Source organism: Mustelus asterias, unplaced genomic scaffold, assembly GCF_964213995.1.
Source record: "Mustelus asterias unplaced genomic scaffold, sMusAst1.hap1.1 HAP1_SCAFFOLD_3870, whole genome shotgun sequence".
In the NCBI taxonomy this organism is placed as follows: domain Eukaryota; kingdom Metazoa; phylum Chordata; class Chondrichthyes; order Carcharhiniformes; family Triakidae; genus Mustelus; species Mustelus asterias.
The window spans coordinates 3,149-25,000 of NW_027593815.1; the positions used below are offsets into that span (position 1 = coordinate 3,149).

The following is a 21,852-nucleotide window of genomic DNA, read 5'->3' on the forward strand; positions in this document are numbered from 1 at the left end:
TAGGGAGGGGTGTAGGGGCTGGAGGAGATTAGAGATAGGGAGGGGTGTAGGGGCTGGAGGCGGTTACAGAGATAGGGAGGGGTGTAGGGGCTGGAGGAGATTACAGGGATAGGGAGGGGTGTAGGGGCTGGAGGAGATTAGAGATAGGGAGGTGTGTAGGGGTTGGAGGAGATTACAGAGATTGGATGGGTTTAGGGGCTGGAGGAGGTTACAGAGATAGGGAGGGGTGTAGGGGCTGGAGAAGATTACAGAGATCGGATGGGTTTAGGGGCTGGAGGAGGTTACAGAGATAGGGAGGGGTGTAGGGGTTGGAGGAGGATACAGAGATAGGGAGGGGTGTAGGAGCTCGTGGAGGTTACAGAGATAAGGATGGGTATTTGGGCTGGAGGAGGTTACAGAGATATGGAGGGTTGTCGGGGCTGGAGGAGGTTACAGAGCTAGGGAGGAGTGTAGGCACTGGTGGAGTTTACAGAGATAGGGAGGGGTGTAGGGGCTGGAGGAGGTTACAGAGATAGGGAGGGGTGTAGGGGTTGGAGGAGGTTACAGAGATAGGGAGGGGTGTAGGGGCAGCAGGAGGTTAGAGAGATAGGGAGGGGTGGAGGGGCAGGAGGCGGTTACAAGATAGGGAGGGTGAGAGGGGGAGGAGGAGGTTACAGAGCTAGGGAGGGGTGTAGGTGCTGGAGTGACATTGTGGCACTCACTGTCAGAGGGTCAGTGCTGAGGGAGTGCCACACTGTCAGAGGGTCAGTACTGAGGGAGTGCCGCACTGTCAGAGGGTCAGTGAGGGAGTGCCCCACTGTCAGAGGGTCAGTGCTGAGAGAGCGCCGCACTGTCAGAGGGTCAGTGCTGAGGGAGTCCCGCACTGCCAGAGGGTCAGTGCTGAGGGAGTGCCGCACTGTCAGAGGGTCAGTGCTGAGGGAGTGCCGCACTGTCAGAGGGTCAGTGCTGAGGGAGTGCCGCACTGTCAGAGGGTCAGTGCTGAGGGAGTGCCGCACTGTCAGAGGGTCAGTGCTGAGGGAGTGCCGCACTGTCAGAGGGTCAGTACTGAGGGAGTGCCGCACTGTCAGAGGGTCAGTGCTGAGGGAGCGCCGCACTGTCAGAGGGTCAGTGCTGAGGGAGTGCCGCACTGTCAGAGGGTCAGTACTGAGGGAGTGATGTATAGAATATATATCTTTTCTCTCTGTTACTGCAGACGGCGGGCAGGGAAGATGGCGGAGGAGCAGAAAGATGACCAGCCGGTGACCAAGTTTGACCTGGAGAAGGAGACGGAGCTGCGGTTCGAGGTGGAGGCCCACGAGACGGTGCAGCTGGAGCTGCTGTCCGGGATGGCGGAGATATTCGCCACCGAGCTCACCCGCAACAAACGCTTCACCTTCGACGGGGGCGCCAAGGTGGCGGTCTTCACCTGGCACGGCTGCTCGCTGCAGCTGCGGGGCCGCACCGAGGTGGCGTACGTATCCCGCGAGACCCCCATGCTACTCTACCTCAACTGTCACGCGGCGCTGGAGCAGATGCGGCAGCAGGCGGAGAGGGAGGACGAGCGGGGGCCCCGCGTCATGGTGGTGGGCCCCACCGACGTGGGCAAGACCACCGTCTGCCGCCTGCTGCTCAACTATGGCGTGCGGCTGGGCCGCCGGCCCACCTTCGTGGAGCTGGACGTGGGCCAGGGCTCCGTCTCCATCCCTGGCACCATGGGCGCCCTGTACATCGAGAGGCCGGCTGACGTGGAGGAGGGATTCTCCGTCCAGGCACCCCTGGTCTATCACTTTGGCTCGACCACGCCCGGGACCAACATCAAGCTCTACAACAAGGTAAACGCAGCAATTAGGAGCACTTAGCCATGGTTCACTCAGCTGCCTCACCGTGTCAGGGTCCCAGGTTCGATTCCCATCTATGTGGAGTCTGCACACTCTCCGTGTGTCGACATGTGTTTCCTCCGAGTGCTCCAGTTTCCTCCAAAGATGTGCAGGTTAGCGGGATTGGCCGTGCTAAATTGCCCCTTAGTGTCCAAAGATGTGCAGGTTAGGTGGATTGGCCATGCTAAATTGCCCCTTAGTGTCCAAAGATGTGCAGGTTAGGTGGATTGGCCATGCTAAATTGCCCCTTAGTGTCCAAAGATGTGCAGGTTAGGTGGATTGACCATGCTAAATTGCACCTTAGTGTACAAAGATGTGCTGGTTAGCGGGATTGGCCATGCTAAATTGGTCCTTAGTGTCCAAAGATGTGCAGGTTAGCGGGATTGGCCATGCTAAATTGGTCCTTAGTGTCCAAAGATGTGCAGGTTCGGGGGATTGGCCATGCTAACTTGGTCCTTAGTGTCCAAAGATGTGCAGGTTAGGTGGATTGGCCATGCTAAATTGCCCCTTAGTGTCCAAAGATGTGCAGGTTAGGGGGATTGGCCATGCTAAATTGGTCCTTAGTGTCCAAAGATGTGCAGGTTAGGTGGATTGGCCATGCTAAATTGCCCCTTAGTGTCCAAAGATGTGCAGGTTAGGTGGATTGGCCATGCTAAATTGCCCCTTAGTGTCCAAAGATGTGGATTGGGGGAGGTTGAATCGAGGCGTTCAGAATCATGAAGGGTTTTTTGATGGAGTGGATTATTTTTATTCAGTCCCGGGACATGGGCATCACTGGCTGGTCCAGCATTTATTGCCCATCCCTAGTTGCCCTTGGAGGGCAGTTGAGAGTCACCCACATTGCTGTGGCTCTGGAGTCACATGTAGGCCAGACCGGGTAAGGACGGCAGATTTCCTTCCCTAAAGGGAACCAGATGGGTTTTTCCGACAATGGGTCATCGGTAGATTCTTAATCCCAGATATTTTTTATTGAATTCATATTCCACCATCTGCCGTGGTGGGATTCGAACCCGGGTCCCCAGAACATCAGCTGAGTTTCTGGATTAATAGTCTAGCAATAATACCACTAGGCCAGCGCCTAAAGCTCAAATTGGGGAATTTTGTACATCAGTGAAATGCCTGGTTAGCTGCTGTATGACTCTGCAAAGTCCCTCAGGAAAGCACTGTCACAATAAATAGACTATTGTTCCGTTATATTTAGCACTGTAATCCTGTCAAATTCTCTCGCTAATAGGATCTCCCTGAGCTGTGGCCAATTGCTCAGAATCAGTACCTGTTGGTGAGGCGGACAGAGAGAGAGAGAGAGAGAATGAGACAGAGAGAGGGAGGGAGGCTGAGAATGAGACAGGGAGAGAGGGAGAGAATGAGACGGGGAGGGAATGAGACGGGGAGGGAATGAGACGGGGAGGGAATGAGACGGGGAGGGAATGAGACGGGGAGGGAATGAGACGGGGAGGGAATGAGACGGGGAGGGAATGAGACGGGGAGGGAATGAGACGGGGAGGGAATGAGACGGGGAGGGAATGAGACGGGGAGGGAATGAGACGGGGAGGGAATGAGACGGGGAGGGAATGAGACGGGGAGGGAATGAGACGGGGAGGGAATGAGACGGGGAGGGAATGAGACGGGGAGGGAATGAGACGGGGAGGGAATGAGACGGGGAGGGAATGAGACGGGGAGGGAATGAGACGGGGAGGGAATGAGACGGGGAGGGAATGAGACGGGGAGGGAATGAGACGGGGAGGGAATGAGACGGGGAGGGAATGAGACGGGGAGGGAATGAGACGGGGAGGGAATGAGACGGGGAGGGAATGAGACGGGGAGGGAATGAGACGGGGAGGGAATGAGACGGGGAGGGAATGAGACGGGGAGGGAATGAGACGGGGAGGGAATGAGACGGGGAGGGGGAGGGAATGAGACGGGGAGGGGGAGGGAATGAGACGGGGAGGGGGAGGGAATGAGACGGGGAGGGGGAGGGAATGAGACGGGGACGGGGAGAGAATGAGACGGGGAGAGAATGAGAATGGGGACGGGGAGAGAATGAGACGGGGAGGGGGAGGGAATGAGACAGGGAGAGAGGGAGAGAATGAGACGGGGAGGGGGAGGGAATGAGACGGGGAGGGGGAGGGAATGAGACGGGGAGGGGGAGGGAATGAGACGGGGAGGGAATGAGACGGGGAGAGAATGAGACGGGGAGGGAATGAGACGGGGAGAGAATGAGACGGGGAGGGAATGAGACGGGGAGGGGGAGGGGGAGGGAATGAGACGGGAAGAGGGAATGAGACGGGGAGTGAATGAGAATGGGGACGGGGAGAGAATGAGACGGGGAGAGAATGAGACGGGGAGGGAATGAGACGGGGAGGGAATGAGACGGGGAGGGAATGAGACGGGGAGGGAATGAGACGGGGAGGGAATGAGACGGGGAGGGAATGAGACGGGGAGGGAATGAGACGGGGAGGGAATGAGACGGGGAGGGAATGAGACGGGGAGGGAATGAGACGGGGAGGGAATGAGACGGGGAGGGAATGAGACGGGGAGGGAATGAGACGGGGAGGGAATGAGACGGGGAGGGAATGAGACGGGGAGGGAATGAGACGGGGAGAGGGAGGGAATGAGACGGGGAGAGGGAGGGAATGAGACGGGGAGAGGGAGGGAATGAGACGGGGAGAGGGAGGGAACGAGACGGGGAGAGGGAGGGAACGGGACGGGGAGAGGGAGGGAACGGGACGGGGAGAGGGAGGGAACGGGACGGGGAGAGGGAGAGAACGGGACGGGGAGAGGGAGAGAACGGGACGGGGAGAGGGAGAGAACGGGACGGGGAGAGGGAGAGAACGGGACGGGGAGAGGGAGAGAACGGGACGGGGAGAGGGAGAGAACGGGACGGGGAGAGGGAGAGAACGGGACGGGGAGAGGGAGAGAACGGGACGGGGAGAGGGAGAGAACGGGACGGGGAGAGGGAGAGAACGGGACGGGGAGAGGGAGAGAACGGGACGGGGAGAGGGAGAGAACGGGACGGGGAGAGGGAGAGAACGGGACGGGGAGAGGGAGAGAACGGGACGGGGAGAGGGAGAGAACGGGACGGGGAGAGGGAGAGAACGGGACGGGGAGAGGGAGAGAACGGGACGGGGAGAGGGAGAGAACGGGACGGGGAGAGGGAGAGAACGGGACGGGGAGAGGGAGAGAACGGGACGGGGAGAGGGAGAGAACGGGACGGGGAGAGGGAGAGAACGGGACGGGGAGAGGGAGAGAATGAGTCACAGAGTCATAGAGGTTTACAGCATGGAAACAGGCCCTTCGGCCCAACGTGTCCATGCCGCCCTTTTTTTAAAACCCCTAAACTCGTCCCAATTGCCCGCGTTTGGCCCATATCCCTCGACACCCATCTTACCCATGTAACTGTCTAAACACTTTTTAAAAGAGAACATCGTACCAGCCTCCACTGCTACCTCTGGCAGCTTGTTCCAGACACTCACCACCCTCTGTGTGAAAAAACTGCCCCTCTGGACCCTTTTGTATCTCTCCCCTCTCACCTTAAACCTATGCTCTCCAGTTTTAGACTCCCCTGCCTTTGGGAAAAGATATTGACTATCTAGCTGATCTGTGCCCCTCATTATTTTATAGACCTCTATAAGATCACCCCTCAGCCTCCTATGCTCCAGAGAAAAAAGTCCCAGTCTATCCAGCCTCTCCTTATAACCCAAACCATCAAGTCCTGGTAGCATCCTAGTAAATCTTTTGTAAATCTTTTCTGCACTCTTTCTAGTTTAATAATATCCTTTCTATAATAGGGTGACCAGAACTGTACACAGTATTCCAAGTGTGGCCTTACCAACGTCTTGTACAACTTCAACAAGACGTCCCAACTCCTGTATTCAATGTTCTGACCAATGAAACCAAGCATGTCGAATGCCTTCTTCACCACTCTGTCCACCTGTGACTCCACTTTCAAGGAGCTATGAACATGTACCCCGAGATCTCTTTGTTCTGCAATTCTCCCCAACGCCCGACCATTAACTGAGTAAGTCCTGCCCTGGTTCAATCTACCAAAATGCATCACCTCACATTTATCTAAATTAAACTCCATCTGCCATTCGTCAGCCCACTGGCCCAATTGATCAAGATCCCGTTGCAATTGGAGATAACTTTCTTCACTGTCCACTCTGCCACCAATCTTGGTGTCATCTGCAAACTTACTAACCATGCCTCCTATATTCTCATCCAAATCATTAATATAAATGATAAATAACAGTGGACCCAGCACTGATCCCTGAGGCACACCGCTGGTCACAGGCCTCCAGTTTGAAAAACAACTCTCTACAACCACCCTCTGGCTTCTGTCAAGAAGCCAATTTTGTATCCATTTGACGACCTCACCCTGGATCCCATGAGATTTAAACTTATGCAACAATCTGCCATGCGGTACCTTGTCATAGGTCTTGCTAAAGTCCATGTAGACAACATCAACTGCACTGCCCCTTGGTTACCCCTTCAAAACACTCAATTAAATTTGAGAGAGAGGGAGAGAGAGAGAGAGCGAGAGGATGAGACGGAGCCAGAGACAGAGAGGGGGAGCGAATGAGCCCGGCGAGGTCCCGGTTCGGCCGCAGTTCTGGACACCACACCTGAGAAGGAGACACTGCCACCTTGCCCTCTCTCTCCCCGCTTCCACTCTCTCTCCCCTCCCTTCCCCTCTCTCTCCCCCCTTCCCCCTCTCTCCCCCCTTCCCCTCTCTCTCCCCCCTTCCCCTCTCTCTCCCCCTTCCCCTCTCTCTCCCCCTTCCCCTCTCTCTCCCCCTTCCCCTCTCTCTCCCCCCTTCCCCTCTCTCTCCCCCCTTCCCCTCTCTCTCCCCCCTTCCCCTCTCTCTCCCCCCTTCCCCTCTCTCTCCCCCCTTCCCCTCTCTCTCCCCCCTTCCCCTCTCTCTCCCCCTTCCCCTCTCTCTCTCCCCCCTTCCCCTCTCTCTCCCCCCCTTCCCCTCTCTCTCCCCCCTTCCCCTCTCTCTCCCCCCTTCCCCTCTCTCTCCCCCCTTCCCCTCTCTCTCCCCCCTTCCCCTCTCTCTCCCCCCTTCCCCTCTCTCTCCCCCCTTCCCCTCTCTCTCCCCCCTTCCCCTCTCTCTCCCCCCTTCCCCTCTCTCTCCCCCCCTTCCCCTCTCTCTCCCCCCCCTTCCCCTCTCTCTCCCCCCCCTTCCCCTCTCTCTCCCCCCCTTCCCCTCTCTCTCCCCCCCTTCCCCTCTCTCTCCCCCCTTCCCCTCTCTCTCCCCCCCTTCCCCTCTCTCTCCCCCCCCTTCCCCTCTCTCTCCCCCCCTTCCCCTTTCTCCGCCCCCCTCGCCCCGGCCCCCTTCGCCCTGGCCCCCTTCGCCTCTCCTCACCCCCCCCCCCCCCCCCCAGTCTCTCGCTCTCTTTTGAATATATTTTCATTCCCAATCTCCAGCCAATCTCTGTCTAACTATCCCAATTGAAACCTGTTTGGAGTTTGACTTGTTACGAGGGAGATGGGAGGTTTTGTGTCTCTCCAGTGCCTTGGGGCATCCACAGGTTTTTCTGGAATTGGTTCCCATTGCCAGGGGCCTCAACCAGTATCCCTCAATCCCGGGAATGAAGAGCTTGTCGTCTGAGGAACGGTTGAGGAGTCTGGGTCGATACTCGATGGAGTTTAGTAGGATGAGGGGGGGGGATCTTATTGAAACTTACGGGATACTGCAAGGCCTGGAAAGAGTGGAGAGGATGTTTCCACTCGTGGGAGAGACTCGGAGCCGAGGGCACAGCCTCAGAGTGAAGGGATGACCCTTTAGAACCGAGATGAGGAGGAATTTCTTCAACCAGAGGGCGGTGAATCATTGAATCCTGCAGAAGGAGGCCATTCGGCCCATCGAGTCTGCATCGACCACAATCCCATCCAGGTCCTATCCCCATAACCCCCGTGCATTTCCCCTAGCTAGTCCCCCTGACACTAAGGGGCAATTTAGCATGGCCAATCCACCTAAACTGCATATCTTTGGACACTAAGGGGCAATTTAGCATGGCCAATCCACCTAACCTGCATATCTTTGGACACTAAGGGGCAATTTAGCATGGCCAATCCACCTAACCTGCACATCTTTGGACACTAAGGGGCAATTTAGCATGGCCAATCCACCTAACCTGCACATCTTTGGACACTAAGTGGCAATTTAGCATGGCCAATCCACCTAACTAGCACATCTTTAGACTGTGGGAGGAAACCGGAGCACCCGGAGGAAACCCACGCAGACACGGGGAGAATGTGCAAACTCCACACAGACAGTGACCCGAGCTGGGAATGGAACCCGGGTCCCTGGCGCCGTGAGCAGTGCTAACCACTGTGCCACCGTGCCGCCCTGAATGTGTGGAATTCATTGCTACAGAGGAGGGCAGGTCATTGAGTGTGTTTAAGACAGAGATAGATAGGTTCTTGATTGGTCAGGGGGGTCAAAGGTTACGGGGGGTAAAGGTGGGAGAATGGGGATGAGAGATTTATCAGTCATTGTGGGGCAGACTCGATGGGTCGAATGGCCTAATCCTGCTCCTATATCTGATGGTCCAAAACTGTGTGGGACTCGATCGCATCCACTGTGGGCTAATGGAAAGGCGAATGTGCAAGGGGAGATCGATCACGCATGGGGGGAGGCCATTCAGGCCATTGCTCCTGTGCTGGCCCCTGTCAGTCTCAGTGGGTTGGGAGCCCTACTCTGGGCCTAACACAGATGCGTGAGAGTTTCAATTTGATTGAATAACGATACAATAATCATATAAAGTTACAGAGGGACATAGATAGGATGCAGGACTGGGCGGAGAAGTGGCAGGTGGACTTCAACCCAGATAAATGCGTCGTGGTCCATTTTTGGCAGGTCAAATGGGATGAAGGAGTACAATATAAAGGGAAAGACTCTTAGTACTGTAGAGGATCAGAAGGAGTTTGGGGTCCGGGTCCAGAGGACTCTAAAATCGGCCCCGCAGGTGGAGGAGGTGGTTAAGAAGGCGTATAGTGTGCTGGCCTTTATCAATTGAGGGATTGAGTTTAGGAGTCCGGGGATAATGATGCAGCTATATAAGACCCTCGTCAGACCCCACTTGGAGTACTGTGCTCAGTTCTGGTCGCCTCATTACAGGAGGGATGTGGAAAAGATTGAAAGGGTGCAGAGGAGATTTACAAGGATGTTGCCTGGATTGGGTGGCATGCCTTATGAGGATAGGCTGAGGGAGCTCGGTCTTTTCTCCACGTAGGATGAGAGGAGATCTAATAGAGGTGTATAAGATGTTGAGAGGCATGGATCGGGTGGACTCTCAGAGGCTTTTTCCCAGGGTGGAAATGGCTGCTACGAGAGGACACAGGTTTAAGGTGCTGGGGGGTAGGTACAGGGGAAATGTTAGGGGGAGGTTTTTCACACAGAGGGTGGTGGGCGAATGGAATCGGCTGCCGTCAGTGGTGGTGGAGACAAACTCAATAGGGTCTTTTAAGAAACTCCTGGATGAGTACATGGAGCTTAATAGGATGGAGGGTTATAGGTAGGTCTAGAAGGTAGGGATATGTTCGGCACAACTTGTGGGGCCGAAGGGCCTGTTTTGTGCTGTAGTTTTTCTATGTTTCTATAAAAACAATTCTGTTTTATATACCACGCATGGCACATTGCAGATACATACCAGATTGCAAACCCCAAAAACGGCCGGTTTGCCGCCTGGAGCCTAATTTGGGGGGAATTTCCCCTGTGTTCATGCATCCATCACCGAGGAAGCTCACACGGGTGGACACCACAATCAGCCCCGCCCCCACTTGCTGCCGTACTCTTTAGCAAGGCCTTTGACAAGGTACCGCCTGGTAGGTTGTTGCATAAAGTTAAATCTCTCAGGATCCGGGGTGAGGTATGTAAATGAATACAAAGTTGGCTTGATGACAGAACACAGTAAGAAGTCTCACAACACCAGGTTAAAGTCCAACAGGTTTATTTGGTAGCACAAGCCACTCGCTTTCAGAGCGCCGCCCCTTCATCAGGTGAGTGGGAATTCTGTTCACAATCAGGGCACAGAGACACAAACTCAATTTACAAAATAATGGTTGGAATGCGAGTCTTTACATGTAATCAAGTCTTAAAGGTACAGACAATGTGAGTGGAGAGAGCGTTAAGCACAGGTTAAAGAGATGTGTATTGTCTCCAGACAGGACAATTAGTGAGATTTTGCAAGTCCAGGCAAGTCGTGGGGGTTACAGATAGTGTGACATGAACCCAAGATCCCGGTTGAGGCCGTCCTCATGTGTGCGGAACTTGGCTATCAGTTTCTGCTCAGCGACTCTGCGCTGTCGTGTGTCGTGAAGGCCGCCTTGGAGAACGCTTACCCGAAGATCAGAGGCTGAATGCCTGTGACCACTGAAGTTCTCCCCGACAGGAAGAGAACAGTCTTGCCTGGTGATTGTCGAGCGGTGTTCATTCATCCGTTGTCGTAGCGTCTGCATGGTTTCCCCAATGTACCATGCCTCAGGACATCCTTTCCTGCAGCGTATCACACCGAGAGTATTGTGCGCAGTTTTGGTCTCCTTATCTGAGGAAGGATGTTCTGCTCTGGAGGGAGTGCAGCGAAGGTTTACCAGGCTGATTCCGGGGATGGTGGGACTGATGTATGAGGAGAGATTGACCAGGTTAGGATTGTTTTCACTGGAGTTCAGATGCATGAGGGGGGATCTCATAGAGACTTATAAAATTCTAACAGGACTAGACAGGGTAGATTGAGTTTGTGTCTTTATAATCCTTTCCAATACTAACAGGACTAGACACGGTAGATGCAGGGAGGATATTCCCGATTGGGGGGGAGTCCAGAACCAGGGGTCACAGCCTGAGGATTCGGGGTAGACCATTTAGGACGGAGATGAGGAGACATTTCTTCACCCAAAGAGTGGTGAGTCTGTGGAATTCATTCCCACAGGAAGTAGTTGATGCCAAAACATTGAATGTATTGAAGAGGCGGCTGGATATAGCACTTGGGGGCGAATGGGGTCAAAGGTTATGGGGAGAAAGCAGGATTAGGCTATTGAGTTGGATGATCAGCCATGATGGTGATGAATGGAGGAGCAGGCTCGAAGGGCCGAATGGCCTCCTCCTGCTCCCATCTTCTATACATAGATACATAGAACAGTACAGCACAGTACAGGCCCTTCAGCCCACGATGTTGTGCCAAGCTTTACCTGAAACCAAGATCAAGCTATCCCACTCCCTATCATCCTGGTGTGCTCCATGTGCCTATCCAATAACCGCTTAAATGTTCCTAAAGTGTCTGACTCCACTATCACTGCAGGCAGTCCATTCCACACCCCAACCACTCTCTGCGTAAAGAACCTACCTCTGATATCCTTCCTATATCTGCCACCACGAACCCTATAGTTATGCCCCCTTGTAATAGCTCCATCCACCCGAGGAAATAGTCTTTGAACGTTCACTCTATCTATCCCCTTCATCATTTTATAAACCTCGATTAAGTCTCCCTCAGCCTCCTCCGCTCCAGAGAGAACAGCCCTAGCTCCCTCAACCTTTCCTCATCAGACCTAGCCTCCAAACCAGGCAGCATCCTGGTAAATCTCCTCTGCACTCTTTCCAGCGCTTCCACATCCTTCTTATAATGAGGTGACCAGAACTGCACACAATCTTCCAAATGTGGTCTCACCAAGGTCCTGTACAGTTGCAGCATAACCCCACGGCTCTTAAACTCCAACCCCCTGTTAATAAAAGCTAACACACTATAGGCCTTCTTCACAGCTCTATCCACTTGAGTGGCAACCTTTAGAGATCTGTGGATATGGACCCCAAGATCTCTCTGTTCCTCCACAGTCTTCAGAACCCTACCTTTGACCCTGTAATCCACATTTAAATTAGTCCTACCAAAATGAATCACCTCACATTTATCAGGGTTAAACTCCATTTGCCATTTTTCAGCCCAGCTTTGCATCCTATCTATGTCTCTTTGCAGCCTACAACAGCCCTCCACCTCATCCACTACTCCACCAATCTTGGTGTCATCAGCAAATTTACTGATCCACCCTTCAGCCCCCTCCTCTAAGTCATTAATAAAAATCACAAAGAGCAGAGGACCAAGCACTGATCCCTGTGGCACTCCGCTAGCAACCCGCCTCCAGTCAGAAAATTTTCCATCCACCACCACCCTCTGTCTTCGATCAGATAGCCAGTTACTTATCCAATTGGCCAACTTTCCCTCTATCCCACACCTCCTTACTTTCATCATAAGCCGACCATGGGGGACCTTATCAAACGCCTTACTAAAATCCATGTATATGACATCAACTGCCCTACTTTCATCAACACACTTAGCTTTTGGTGGCTTTTGCTACCAAATAAACCTGTTGGACTTTAACCTGGTGTTGTCAAACTTCTTACTGTGTTTACCCCAGTCCAACGCCGGCATCTCCACACTATCCCCTTGGACAGTGAGGACCCAAAGATCAAAGCCAAAGGCTCTGCAATCTCATCCCTTGCCTCCCAAAGAACCCTAGGATATATTTCATCAGGCCCAGGGGACTTATCATCTTTGCAATCCTTTCCTCTACATCTCTGGAACTTTTCGGAGGTCTATAAAAAACTCCCAACAGGGTGACCTCTCCTTTCCTGTTTCTAACCTCAGCCCATACTATCTCAGTAGACGAGTCCTCATCAAATGTCCTTTCTGCCACTGTAATACTGTCCTTGACTAACAATGCCACACCTCCACCTCTTTTACCACCTTCCCTGCACTTACTGAAACATCTAAACCCCGGAACCTGCAACAACCATTCCTGTCCCTGCTCTATCCATGTCTCCGAGATGGCCACAACATCGAAATCCCAGGTACCAACCCATGCTGCAAGCTCACCCACCTTATTCCAGATGCTCCTGGCGTTGAAGTACACACACTTCAAACCGCCTTCCTGCCTGCCAGTACACTCCTGCGACTCTGAAACCTCATCCATGACCTCACTGCTCTCAACCTCCTGTACACCGGAGCTACAATTCAGGTACCCACCCCCCTGCTGAATTAGTTTAAACCCTCCCGAAGAGCATGAGCAAATTTCTCTCCCAAGATATTGGTACCCCCTCTGGTTCAGGTGCAGACCATCCTGTTTGTAGAGGTCCCACCTACCCCAGAAAGAGCCCCAATTGTCCAGGTATCTGAATCCCTCCCTCCTGCACCATCCCTGTAACCACGTGTTCAACTGCTCTCTCTCCCTATTCCTCTCCTCACTATCACGTGGCATGGGTAACAAACCAGAGATAACAACTCTGTTTGTTCTAGCCCTAAGCTTCCACCCTAACTCCCTGAATTTCTGCCTTACATCCCCATCCCTTTTCCTACCTATGTCTCGAGTACCTATGTGAACCACAACTTGGGGCTGGTCCCCCTCCCCCTTAAGGATATCGAAAACACGATCCGAGACATCGCGGACTCTGGCTCCTGGGAGGCAACACACCAACCGCAAGTCTCTCTCGTTCCCGCAGAATCTCCTATCCGTCCCTTTAACTATGGAGTCCCCAATGACTAATCCTCTACTCCTCTCCCCCCTTCCCTTCTGAGCCACAAGGACAGACTCTGAGTCAGTGACCTGTACACCATGGCTTACCCCTGCTAAGTACCCCCCCCCCAACAGCATCCAAAAGTGTACTATCCCCAATTTCTACGACATTTTTTGTTTCTCTCCCCACTTGAACGGCTCCCTGTACCCTGGTGCTGTGGTCAGTTTGCTCATCCTCCCTTTCCCTCCCCTTCTGAGCTGCCGGGCCGGACTCTGTGCCGGAGGCACGGCCGCTGTTGCTTCCCCCAGGTGGGCTGCTCCCCCCCAACAGCACTCAAACAGGAGTACTTATTTTTAAGGGGCACAGCCACTGGGGTACTCTCTAGTACCTGACCTTTCCCCTTCCTAACTGTGACCCACTTGTCTGCCTCCCGTGGCCCCGGTGTGACCACCTGCCTGTAACTCCTCTCTATCACCTCCTCATTCTCCCTGACCAGACGAATAGTTCACCTTGGCCTCTCCCGTGGACATTAACTCTTTAATATCTCAGAGGGAGGGGTGGGAAGGAGGGGGGAGTGGGTGGGGGGGGCGGGGTGGAGAGGGTGTGAGGGTGGAGAGGGTGTGGGGGGGGGGGGTGGTGGTGGTGAGGGGGATTGGTGATCAGGTTTTGGGCTATTCAGTTGGTTGGAGTTTGACCAGGTTTGGGTGAGTTCTGGAGGTTGACAGGCTTAAGATCAAAGAACAAAGAACATTACAGCACAGGAACGGGCCCTTCGGCCCTCCAAGCCTGCACCGACCCTGCTGCCCCACTGAACTAAAACCCCCTACCCTTCCGGGGACCATATCCCTCTATTCCCATCCTATTCATGTATTTGTCCAGACGCCCCTTAAAAGTCACGACCGTATCCGCTTCCACCACCTCCCCCGGCAGCGAGTTCCGGGCACCCACCACCCTCTGTGTAAAAAATCTGCCTCGTACATCTCCTTTAAACCTTGCCCCTCGCACCTTAAACCTGTGCCCCCCGAGTAATTGACTCTTCCACTCTGGGAAAAAGCTTCTGACTATCCACTCTGTCCATGCCCCTCATAATCTTGTAGACTTCTATCAGTTCGCCCCTCAACCTCCGTCGTTCCAATGAGAACAAACCAAGTTTCTCCAACCTCTCCTCATAGCTAATGCCCTCCATACCAGGCAACATCCGGGTAAATCTTTTCTGTATCCTCTCCAAAGCCTCTACGTCCGGGAGGTTGTGGGGTGTCTTGATTTGATTTATTGTCACATGTATTGGGATACAGTGAAAAGTATTGTTTCTTGCGCGCTATACAGATAAGGCATACTGTTCATAGAGTACAAAGGGGAGAAGGAAAGGAGAGAGTGCAGAATGTAGTGTTACAGTCACAGCTAGGGTGTAGAGAAAGATCAACTTAATATGAGGTCGGTCCATTCAAAAGTCTGACAGCAGCAGGAAAGAAGCTGTTCTTGAGTCGGTTGGTACGTGACCTCAGACTTTTGTATCTTTTTCCCGACGGAAGAAGGTGGAAGAGAGAATGTCCGGGGTGCGTGGCGTCCTTAATTATGCTGGCTGCTTTTCCCCGTGGCAGCGGGAAGTGTAGACAGAGTCAATGGATGGGAGGCTGGTTTGTGTGATGGGACTGAGCTACATTCACGACCCTTTCTTAGGTCCTTGCGGTCTTGGGCAGAGCAGGAGCCAGACCAAGCTGTGATACAACCAGAAAGAATGCTTTCTATGATGCATCTGTAAAGGTCTGGAGGTTAGGGGAAGGGGTGTCTGGAAGTTCGGGGAAGGGGTGTCTGGAGGTTGGGGGAAGGGGTGTGTGGATGTTGGGGGAAGGGGTGTGTGGATGTTGGGGGAAGGGGTGTCTGGAGGTTGGGGGAAGGGGTGTGTGGATGTTGGGGGAAGGGGTGTGTGGATGTTGGGGGAAGGGGTGTGTGGATGTTGGGGGAAAGGGGTGTGTGGAGGTTGGGGGAAGGGGTGTGTGGAGGTTGGGGGAAGGGGTGTGTGGATGTTGGGGGAAGGGGTGTGTGGAGGTTGGGGGAAGGGGTGTGTGGATGTTGGGGGAAGGGGTGTGTGGATGTTGGGGGAAGGGGTGTGTGGAGGTTGGGGGAAGGGGTGTGTGGAGGTTGGGGGAAGGGGTGTGTGGAGGTTGGGGGAAGGGGTGTGTGGAGGTGGGTGTTTGGATTCTGATTGGGGGTGGGTGTTGTGCTGGGAGTGTGGGGTTTGAGGGTAGGTTGTCGGGGGTTGGGGGGGGGGTTGAGGGTGGGTGGAGGTCTGATTGTGGTGGGGGTCTCGCCTGACTGAATGAAGACTCCGTTTCCATTGGGTAATGGGCATGAACGGGGCAGCGAATGACTTTAGCCTTCACGGCGTTGATAAAGTTTGGGGCGGGCGGGGTCACACTCTCTGATAAGAGGTCCCATTTGGGTAGATGGGGGAGTCGAGGGGCACTGGGGGAGTATTTAGGAGCTGGAAGGATATTGTTGAGGGAGCCAGGCATTGCCTCTGCTGCCTCCGAGTGCCAACGGTTTCCAGGGGGGAGAAGCCACGGACCTCAGGGTCACCCTCTCCGTTTCTCACCTTCCCGTTTCTCACCCCCTCCATTTCGTGCCAGTGTGTGATCCAAAGGACGTTGGGCCGGGAGTAAGGTCCGAGATAACTGTCATCCCAAATCCTCTGCTCACACGGCACATTGCTAAGGTGATATCTAATCTTTATCACCTTGGAATGCCGCCAGTTCCAGCGATCACACAGTCCTGTCAAACATTTCACCCTGCGCACTGGGGCAGGGAGAACTCGCATCCCTTACCGATCGAGGCCCCATTCAGCCCCTTCTCCAGCCTGTTACACAGGAACAGGAGGAGGCCCCTTTCAGCCCCTTCTCCAGCCGGTTACACAGGAACAGGAGGAGGCCCCATTCAGCCCCTTCTCCAGCCTGTTACACAGGAACAGGAGGAGGCCCCAATCAGCCCCTTCTCCAGCCTGTTACACAGGAACAGGAGGAGGCCATTCAGCCCCTTCTCCAGCCTGTTACACAGGAACAGGAGGAGGCCATTCAGCCCCTTCTCCAGCCTGTTACACAGGAACAGGAGGAGGCCATTCAGCCCCTTCTCAAGCCTGTTACACAGGAACAGGAGGAGGCCATTCAGCCCCTTCTCCAGCCTGTTACACAGGAACAGGAGGAGGCCCCATTCAGCCCCTTCTCCAGTCCCTTCTCCAGCCTGTTACACGGGAACAGGAGGAGGCCCCATTCAGCCCCTTCTCCAGCCCGTTACACAGGAACAGGAGGAGGCCCCATTCAGCCCCTTTTCCAGCCTGTTACTCAGGAACAGGAGGCCCCATTCAGCCCCTTCTCCAACCTGTTACACAGGAACAGGAGGAGGCCCCATTCAGCCTCTTCTCCAGCCTGTTACACAGGAACAGGAGGAGGCCATTCAGCCCCTTCTCCAGTCCCTTCTCCAGCCTGTTACACGGGAACAGGAGGAGGCCCCATTCAGCCCCTTCTCCAGCCCGTTACGCAGGAACAGGAGGAGGCCCCATTCAGCCCCTTTTCCAGCCTGTTACTCAGGAACAGGAGGCCCCATTCAGCCCCTTCTCCAGCCTGTTACACAGGAACAGGAGGAGGCCCCATTCAGCCTCTTCTCCAGCCTGTTACACAGGAACAGGAGGAGGCCATTCAGCCCCTTCTCCAGCCTGTTACACAGGAACAGGAGGAGGCCCCATTCAGCCCCTTCTCCAGCCTGTGACACAGGAACAGGATGAAACCCCATTCAGCCCCTTCTCCAGCCTGTTACACAGGAACAGGATGAAACCCCATTCAGCCCCTTCTCCAGCCTGTTACACAGGAACAGGAGTAGGCCATTCAGCCCCTTCTCAAGCCTGTTACACAGGAACAGGAGGAGACCATTCAGCCCCTCTCCAGCCTGTTGCACAGGAACAGGAGGAGGCCCCATTCAGCCCCTTCTCCAGTCCCTTCTCCAGCCTGTTACACAGGAACAGGAGGAGGCCCCATTCAGCCCCTTCTCCAACCCGTTACACAGGAACAGGAGGAGGCCCCATTCAGCCCCTTTTCCAGCCTGTTACTCAGGAACAGGAGGCCCCATTCAGCCCCTTCTCCAGCCTGTTACACAGGAACAGGAGGAGGCCCCATTCAGCCTCTTCTCCAGCCTGTTACACAGGAACAGGAGGAGGCCATTCAGCCTCTTCTCCAGTCCCTTCTCCAGCCTGTTACACGGGAACAGGAGGAGGCCCCATTCAGCCCCTTCTCCAGCCCATTACACAGGAACAGGAGGAGGCCCCATTCAGCCTCTTCTCCAGCCTGTTACACAGGAACAGGAGGAGGCCCCATTCAGCCTCTTCTCCAGCCTGTTACACAGGAACAGGAGGAGGCCATTCAGCCCCTTCTCCAGCCTGTTACACAGGAACAGGAGGAGGCCCCATTCAGCCCCTTCTCCAGCCTGTGACACAGGAACAGGATGAAACCCCATTCAGCCCCTTCTCCAGCCTGTGACACAGGAACAGGATGAAACCCCATTCAGCCCCTTCTCCAGCCTGTTACACAGGAACAGGAGTAGGCCATTCAGCCCCTTCTCAAGCCTGTTACACAGGAACAGGAGGAGACCATTCAGCCCCTCTCCAGCCTGTTGCACAGGAACAGGAGGAGGCCCCATTCAGCCCCTTCTCCAGTCCCTTCTCCAGCCTGTTACACGGGAACAGGAGGAGGCCCCATTCAGCCCCTTCTCCAACCCGTTACACAGGAACAGGAGGAGGCCCCATTCAGCCCCTTTTCCAGCCTGTTACTCAGGAACAGGAGGCCCCATTCAGCCCCTTCTCCAGCCTGTTACACAGGAACAGGAGGAGGCCCCATTCAGCCTCTTCTCCAGCCTGTTACACAGGAACAGGAGGAGGCCATTCAGCCCCTTCTCCAGTCCCTTCTCCAGCCTGTTACACGGGAACAGGAGGAGGCCCCATTCAGCCCCTTCTCCAGCCCGTTACACAGGAACAGGAGGAGGCCCCATTCAGCCCCTTTTCCAGCCTGTTACTCAGGAACAGGAGGCCCCATTCAGCCCCTTCTCCAGCCTGTTACACAGGAACAGGAGGAGGCCCCATTCAGCCTCTTCTCCAGCCTGTTACACAGGAACAGGAGGAGGCCATTCAGCCCCTTCTCCAGCCTGTGACACAGGAACAGGATGAAACCCCATTCAGCCCCTTCTCCAGCCTGTGACACAGGAACAGGATGAAACCCCATTCAGCCCCTTCTCCAGCCTGTTACACAGGAACAGGAGGAGGCCCCATTCAGCCCCTTCTCCAGCCTGTTACACAGGAACAGGAGGAGGCCTGGCTGGGAGTTGAGACTTGGGGACTCGCCGGGAACAAAGAACAAAGAAAATTACAGCACAGGAACAGGCCCTTCGGCCCTCCAAGCCTGCACCGACCATGCTGTCCGGACTGAACTAAAACCCCCTACCCTTCCGGGGACCATATCCCTCTATTCCCATCCTATTCATGGACTTGTCAAGACGCCCCTTAAAAACCCACGACCATATGCGCTTCCACTCCCTCCCCCGGCAACGAGTTCCAGGCACCCACCACCCTCTGTGTAAAGAATCTGCCTCGTACATCTCCTTTAAACCTTGCCCCTCGCACCTTAAACCTGTGCCCCCGAGTAATTGACTCTTCCACCCTGGGAAAAAGCTTCTGACTATCCACTCTGTCCATGCCTCTCACAATCTTGTAGACTTCTATCAGGTCTCCCCTCAACCTCCGTCGTTCCAGTGAGAACAAACCAAGTTTCTCCAACCTCTCCTCATAGCTAATGCCCTCCATACCAGGCAACATCCTGGTAAATCTTTTCTGTACCCTCTCCAAAGCCTCCACATCCTTCTGGTAGTGTGGCGACCAGAATTGAACACTATATTCCAAGTGCGGCCGAACTAAGGTTCTATAAAGCTGCAGCATGACTTGCCAATTTTTAAACTCAATACCCCGGCCGATGAAGGCAAGCATGCCGTATGCCTTCTTGACTACCTTCTCCACCTGCGTTGCCACTTTCAGTGACCTGTGTACCTGTACACCCAGATCCCTTTGCCTATCAATACTCTTAAGGGTTCTGCCATTTACTGTACATTTCCTATCTGTATTAGACCCTCCAAAATGCATTACCTCACATTTGTCTGGATTAAACTCCATCTGCCATCTCTCTCCCCAAGTCTCCAACTGATCTATATCCTGCTGTGTTCTCTGATGGTCCTCATCGCTATCCGCAAATCCACCAGCCATAGAACATAGAACAGTACAGCACAGAACAGGCCCTTCGGCCCACGATGTTGTGCCGAGCTTTATCTGAAACCAAGATCAAGCTATCCCACTCCCTATCATCCTGGTGTGCTCCATGTGCCTATCCAATAACCGCTTAAATGTTCCGAAAGTGTCTGACTCCACTATCACTGCAGGCAGTCCATTCCACACCCCAACCACTCTCTGCGTAAAGAACCTACCTCTGATATCCTTCCTATATCTCCCACCACGAACCCTATAGTTATGCCCCCTTGTAATAGCTCCATCCACCCGAGGAAATAGTCTTTGAACATTCACTCTATCTATCCCCTTCATCATTTTATAAACCTCTATTAAGTCTCCCCTCAGCCTCCTCCGCTCCAGAGAGAACAGCCCTAGCTCCCTCAACCTTTGTTGCCGGGCAAGGTGGTGGAGGCGGACACACTGGGAACGTTTAAGACTTATCTAGACAGCTATATGAACGGAGTGGGAATGGAGGGATACAAAAGAGTGGTCTAGTTTGGACCAGGGAGCGGCGCGGGCTAATTGTTCCTGGTTTCTCGTTTCAAGGCTTCATTCTACGATCATCTTGCTGGTGCCAGTACAGAGTGAGACTGCGGATAGTTGGGAACCTGTCTCGGGGGCAGGGAATTCATATGGTGTTCGTGGAAGTGGAAATGACTAGGGTTGGGAAGCATTTTCCGATCGGGGCCATTGTGATCTCCTGGACTCGTTTCGATCGCCTCAGAGGGTCGGAGAGGAATTTCCCAGATTTTTTTTCCCCATATTGGCCCTGGGGTTTTTCACTCTGGGTTTTCGCCTCTCCCTGGAGATCACATGGTCTGGAATGGGGGGGTGGGGGTAAGTTAATAGGTTGTAATGAACAAAGCATCGTAGCTGTGAGGGACAGCTCGGTGGATAGGATATTGGTATGTAGATAGGCTGGAAAATTGGGCGGGGATCCTGGATTCGGGATTCAATCCTGGACCGGGGAGCGGCGCGGGCTTGGAGGGCCGAAGGGCCTGTTCCTGTGCTGTATTGTTCTTTGTTCTTTGTTCTTTGTTTGTTCTTTCCTCATAAGACCTACCCTCCAAACCAGGCAGCATCCTGGTAAATCTCCTCTGCACTCCTTCCAGCGCTTCCACATCCTTCCTATAGTGAGGTGACCAGAACTGCACACAATATTCCAAATGTGGTCTCACCAAGGTCCTGTACAGTTGCAGCATAACCCCACGGCTCTTAAACTCCAACCCCCTGTTAATAAAAGCTAACACACTATAGGCCTTCTTCACAGCTCTATCCACTTGACTGGCAACCTTTAGAGATCTGTGGATATGGACCCCAAGATCTCTCTGTTCCTCCACAGTCTTCAGAACCCTACCTTTGACCCTGTAATCCACATTTAAATTAGTCCTACCAAAATGAATCACCTCGCATTTATCAGGGTTAAACTCCATTTGCCATTTTTCAGCCCAGCTTTGCATCCTATCTATGTCTCTTTGCAGCCTACAACAGCCCTCCACCTCATCCACTAACCTTTGTGTCGTCAGCAAACTTACTAATCAATCCAGTTACATTTTCCTTCAAATCATTTATATATTGAGTTGAGGCTCGGGCCTGGCTGGGAGTTGAGGCTCGGGGCCTAACAGAATATGGAGTGTGCGTGCGTGTCCCTCGCTCTCCGTCCCTCTCCCCCCTCGGTCTCCCTGGACGCTCTAACCCCCTCACCCTCTGCTCTCTCTCTCGCCCTTCCCCCCCCCCCCCGTCCTCCCTCAGATCACGTCGCGGCTGGCGGAAGTCTTTAACCAGCGGTGTGAGGTGAACCGGCGTGCGGCCACCAGCGGCTGTGTCATTAACACGTGCGGCTGGGTGAAGGGCTCGGGTTACCAGGCCCTGGTTCACGCAGCCTCGGCCTTTGAAGTGGATGCTGCCATCGTGCTGGACCAGGAGCGCCTCTACAACGAGCTGAAGCGCGACCTGCCCCACTTTGTCAAGACTGCGCTGCTGCCCAAGTCGGGCGGGGCGGTCGAGCGCTCCAAGGATTTCCGCCGCGAGAGCCGGGACGAGAAGATCCGCGAGTATTTCTACGGGTTCCGGGGCAGCTTCTACCCCCACGCCTTCGACGTGCGCTTCTCCGACGTGCGAATCTTCAAGGTGGGCGCCCCCACCATTCCCGACTCCTGCCTGCCGCTGGGCATGTC

At 54.2% G+C, this 21,852-nt stretch overlaps 1 protein-coding gene across 1 annotated transcript in view; it reads left to right on the top strand.

Annotated features, from left to right (window-relative positions):
- The first annotated feature begins 1,192 nt into the window (after window positions 1–1,192).
- Window positions 1,193–21,852, top strand: part of clp1 (cleavage factor polyribonucleotide kinase subunit 1) — a 21,552-nt gene continuing 892 nt past the window's right edge. The window contains exons 1-2 of the mRNA XM_078208523.1: window positions 1,193–1,811; window positions 21,428–21,852. The exon at window positions 21,428–21,852 is cut by the window's right edge and continues 892 nt beyond it. Coding sequence (XP_078064649.1) covers window positions 1,209–1,811; window positions 21,428–21,852 — 1,028 coding nt within the window. The 5' untranslated portion in view covers window positions 1,193–1,208. The remainder of the gene's footprint in view (window positions 1,812–21,427) is intronic.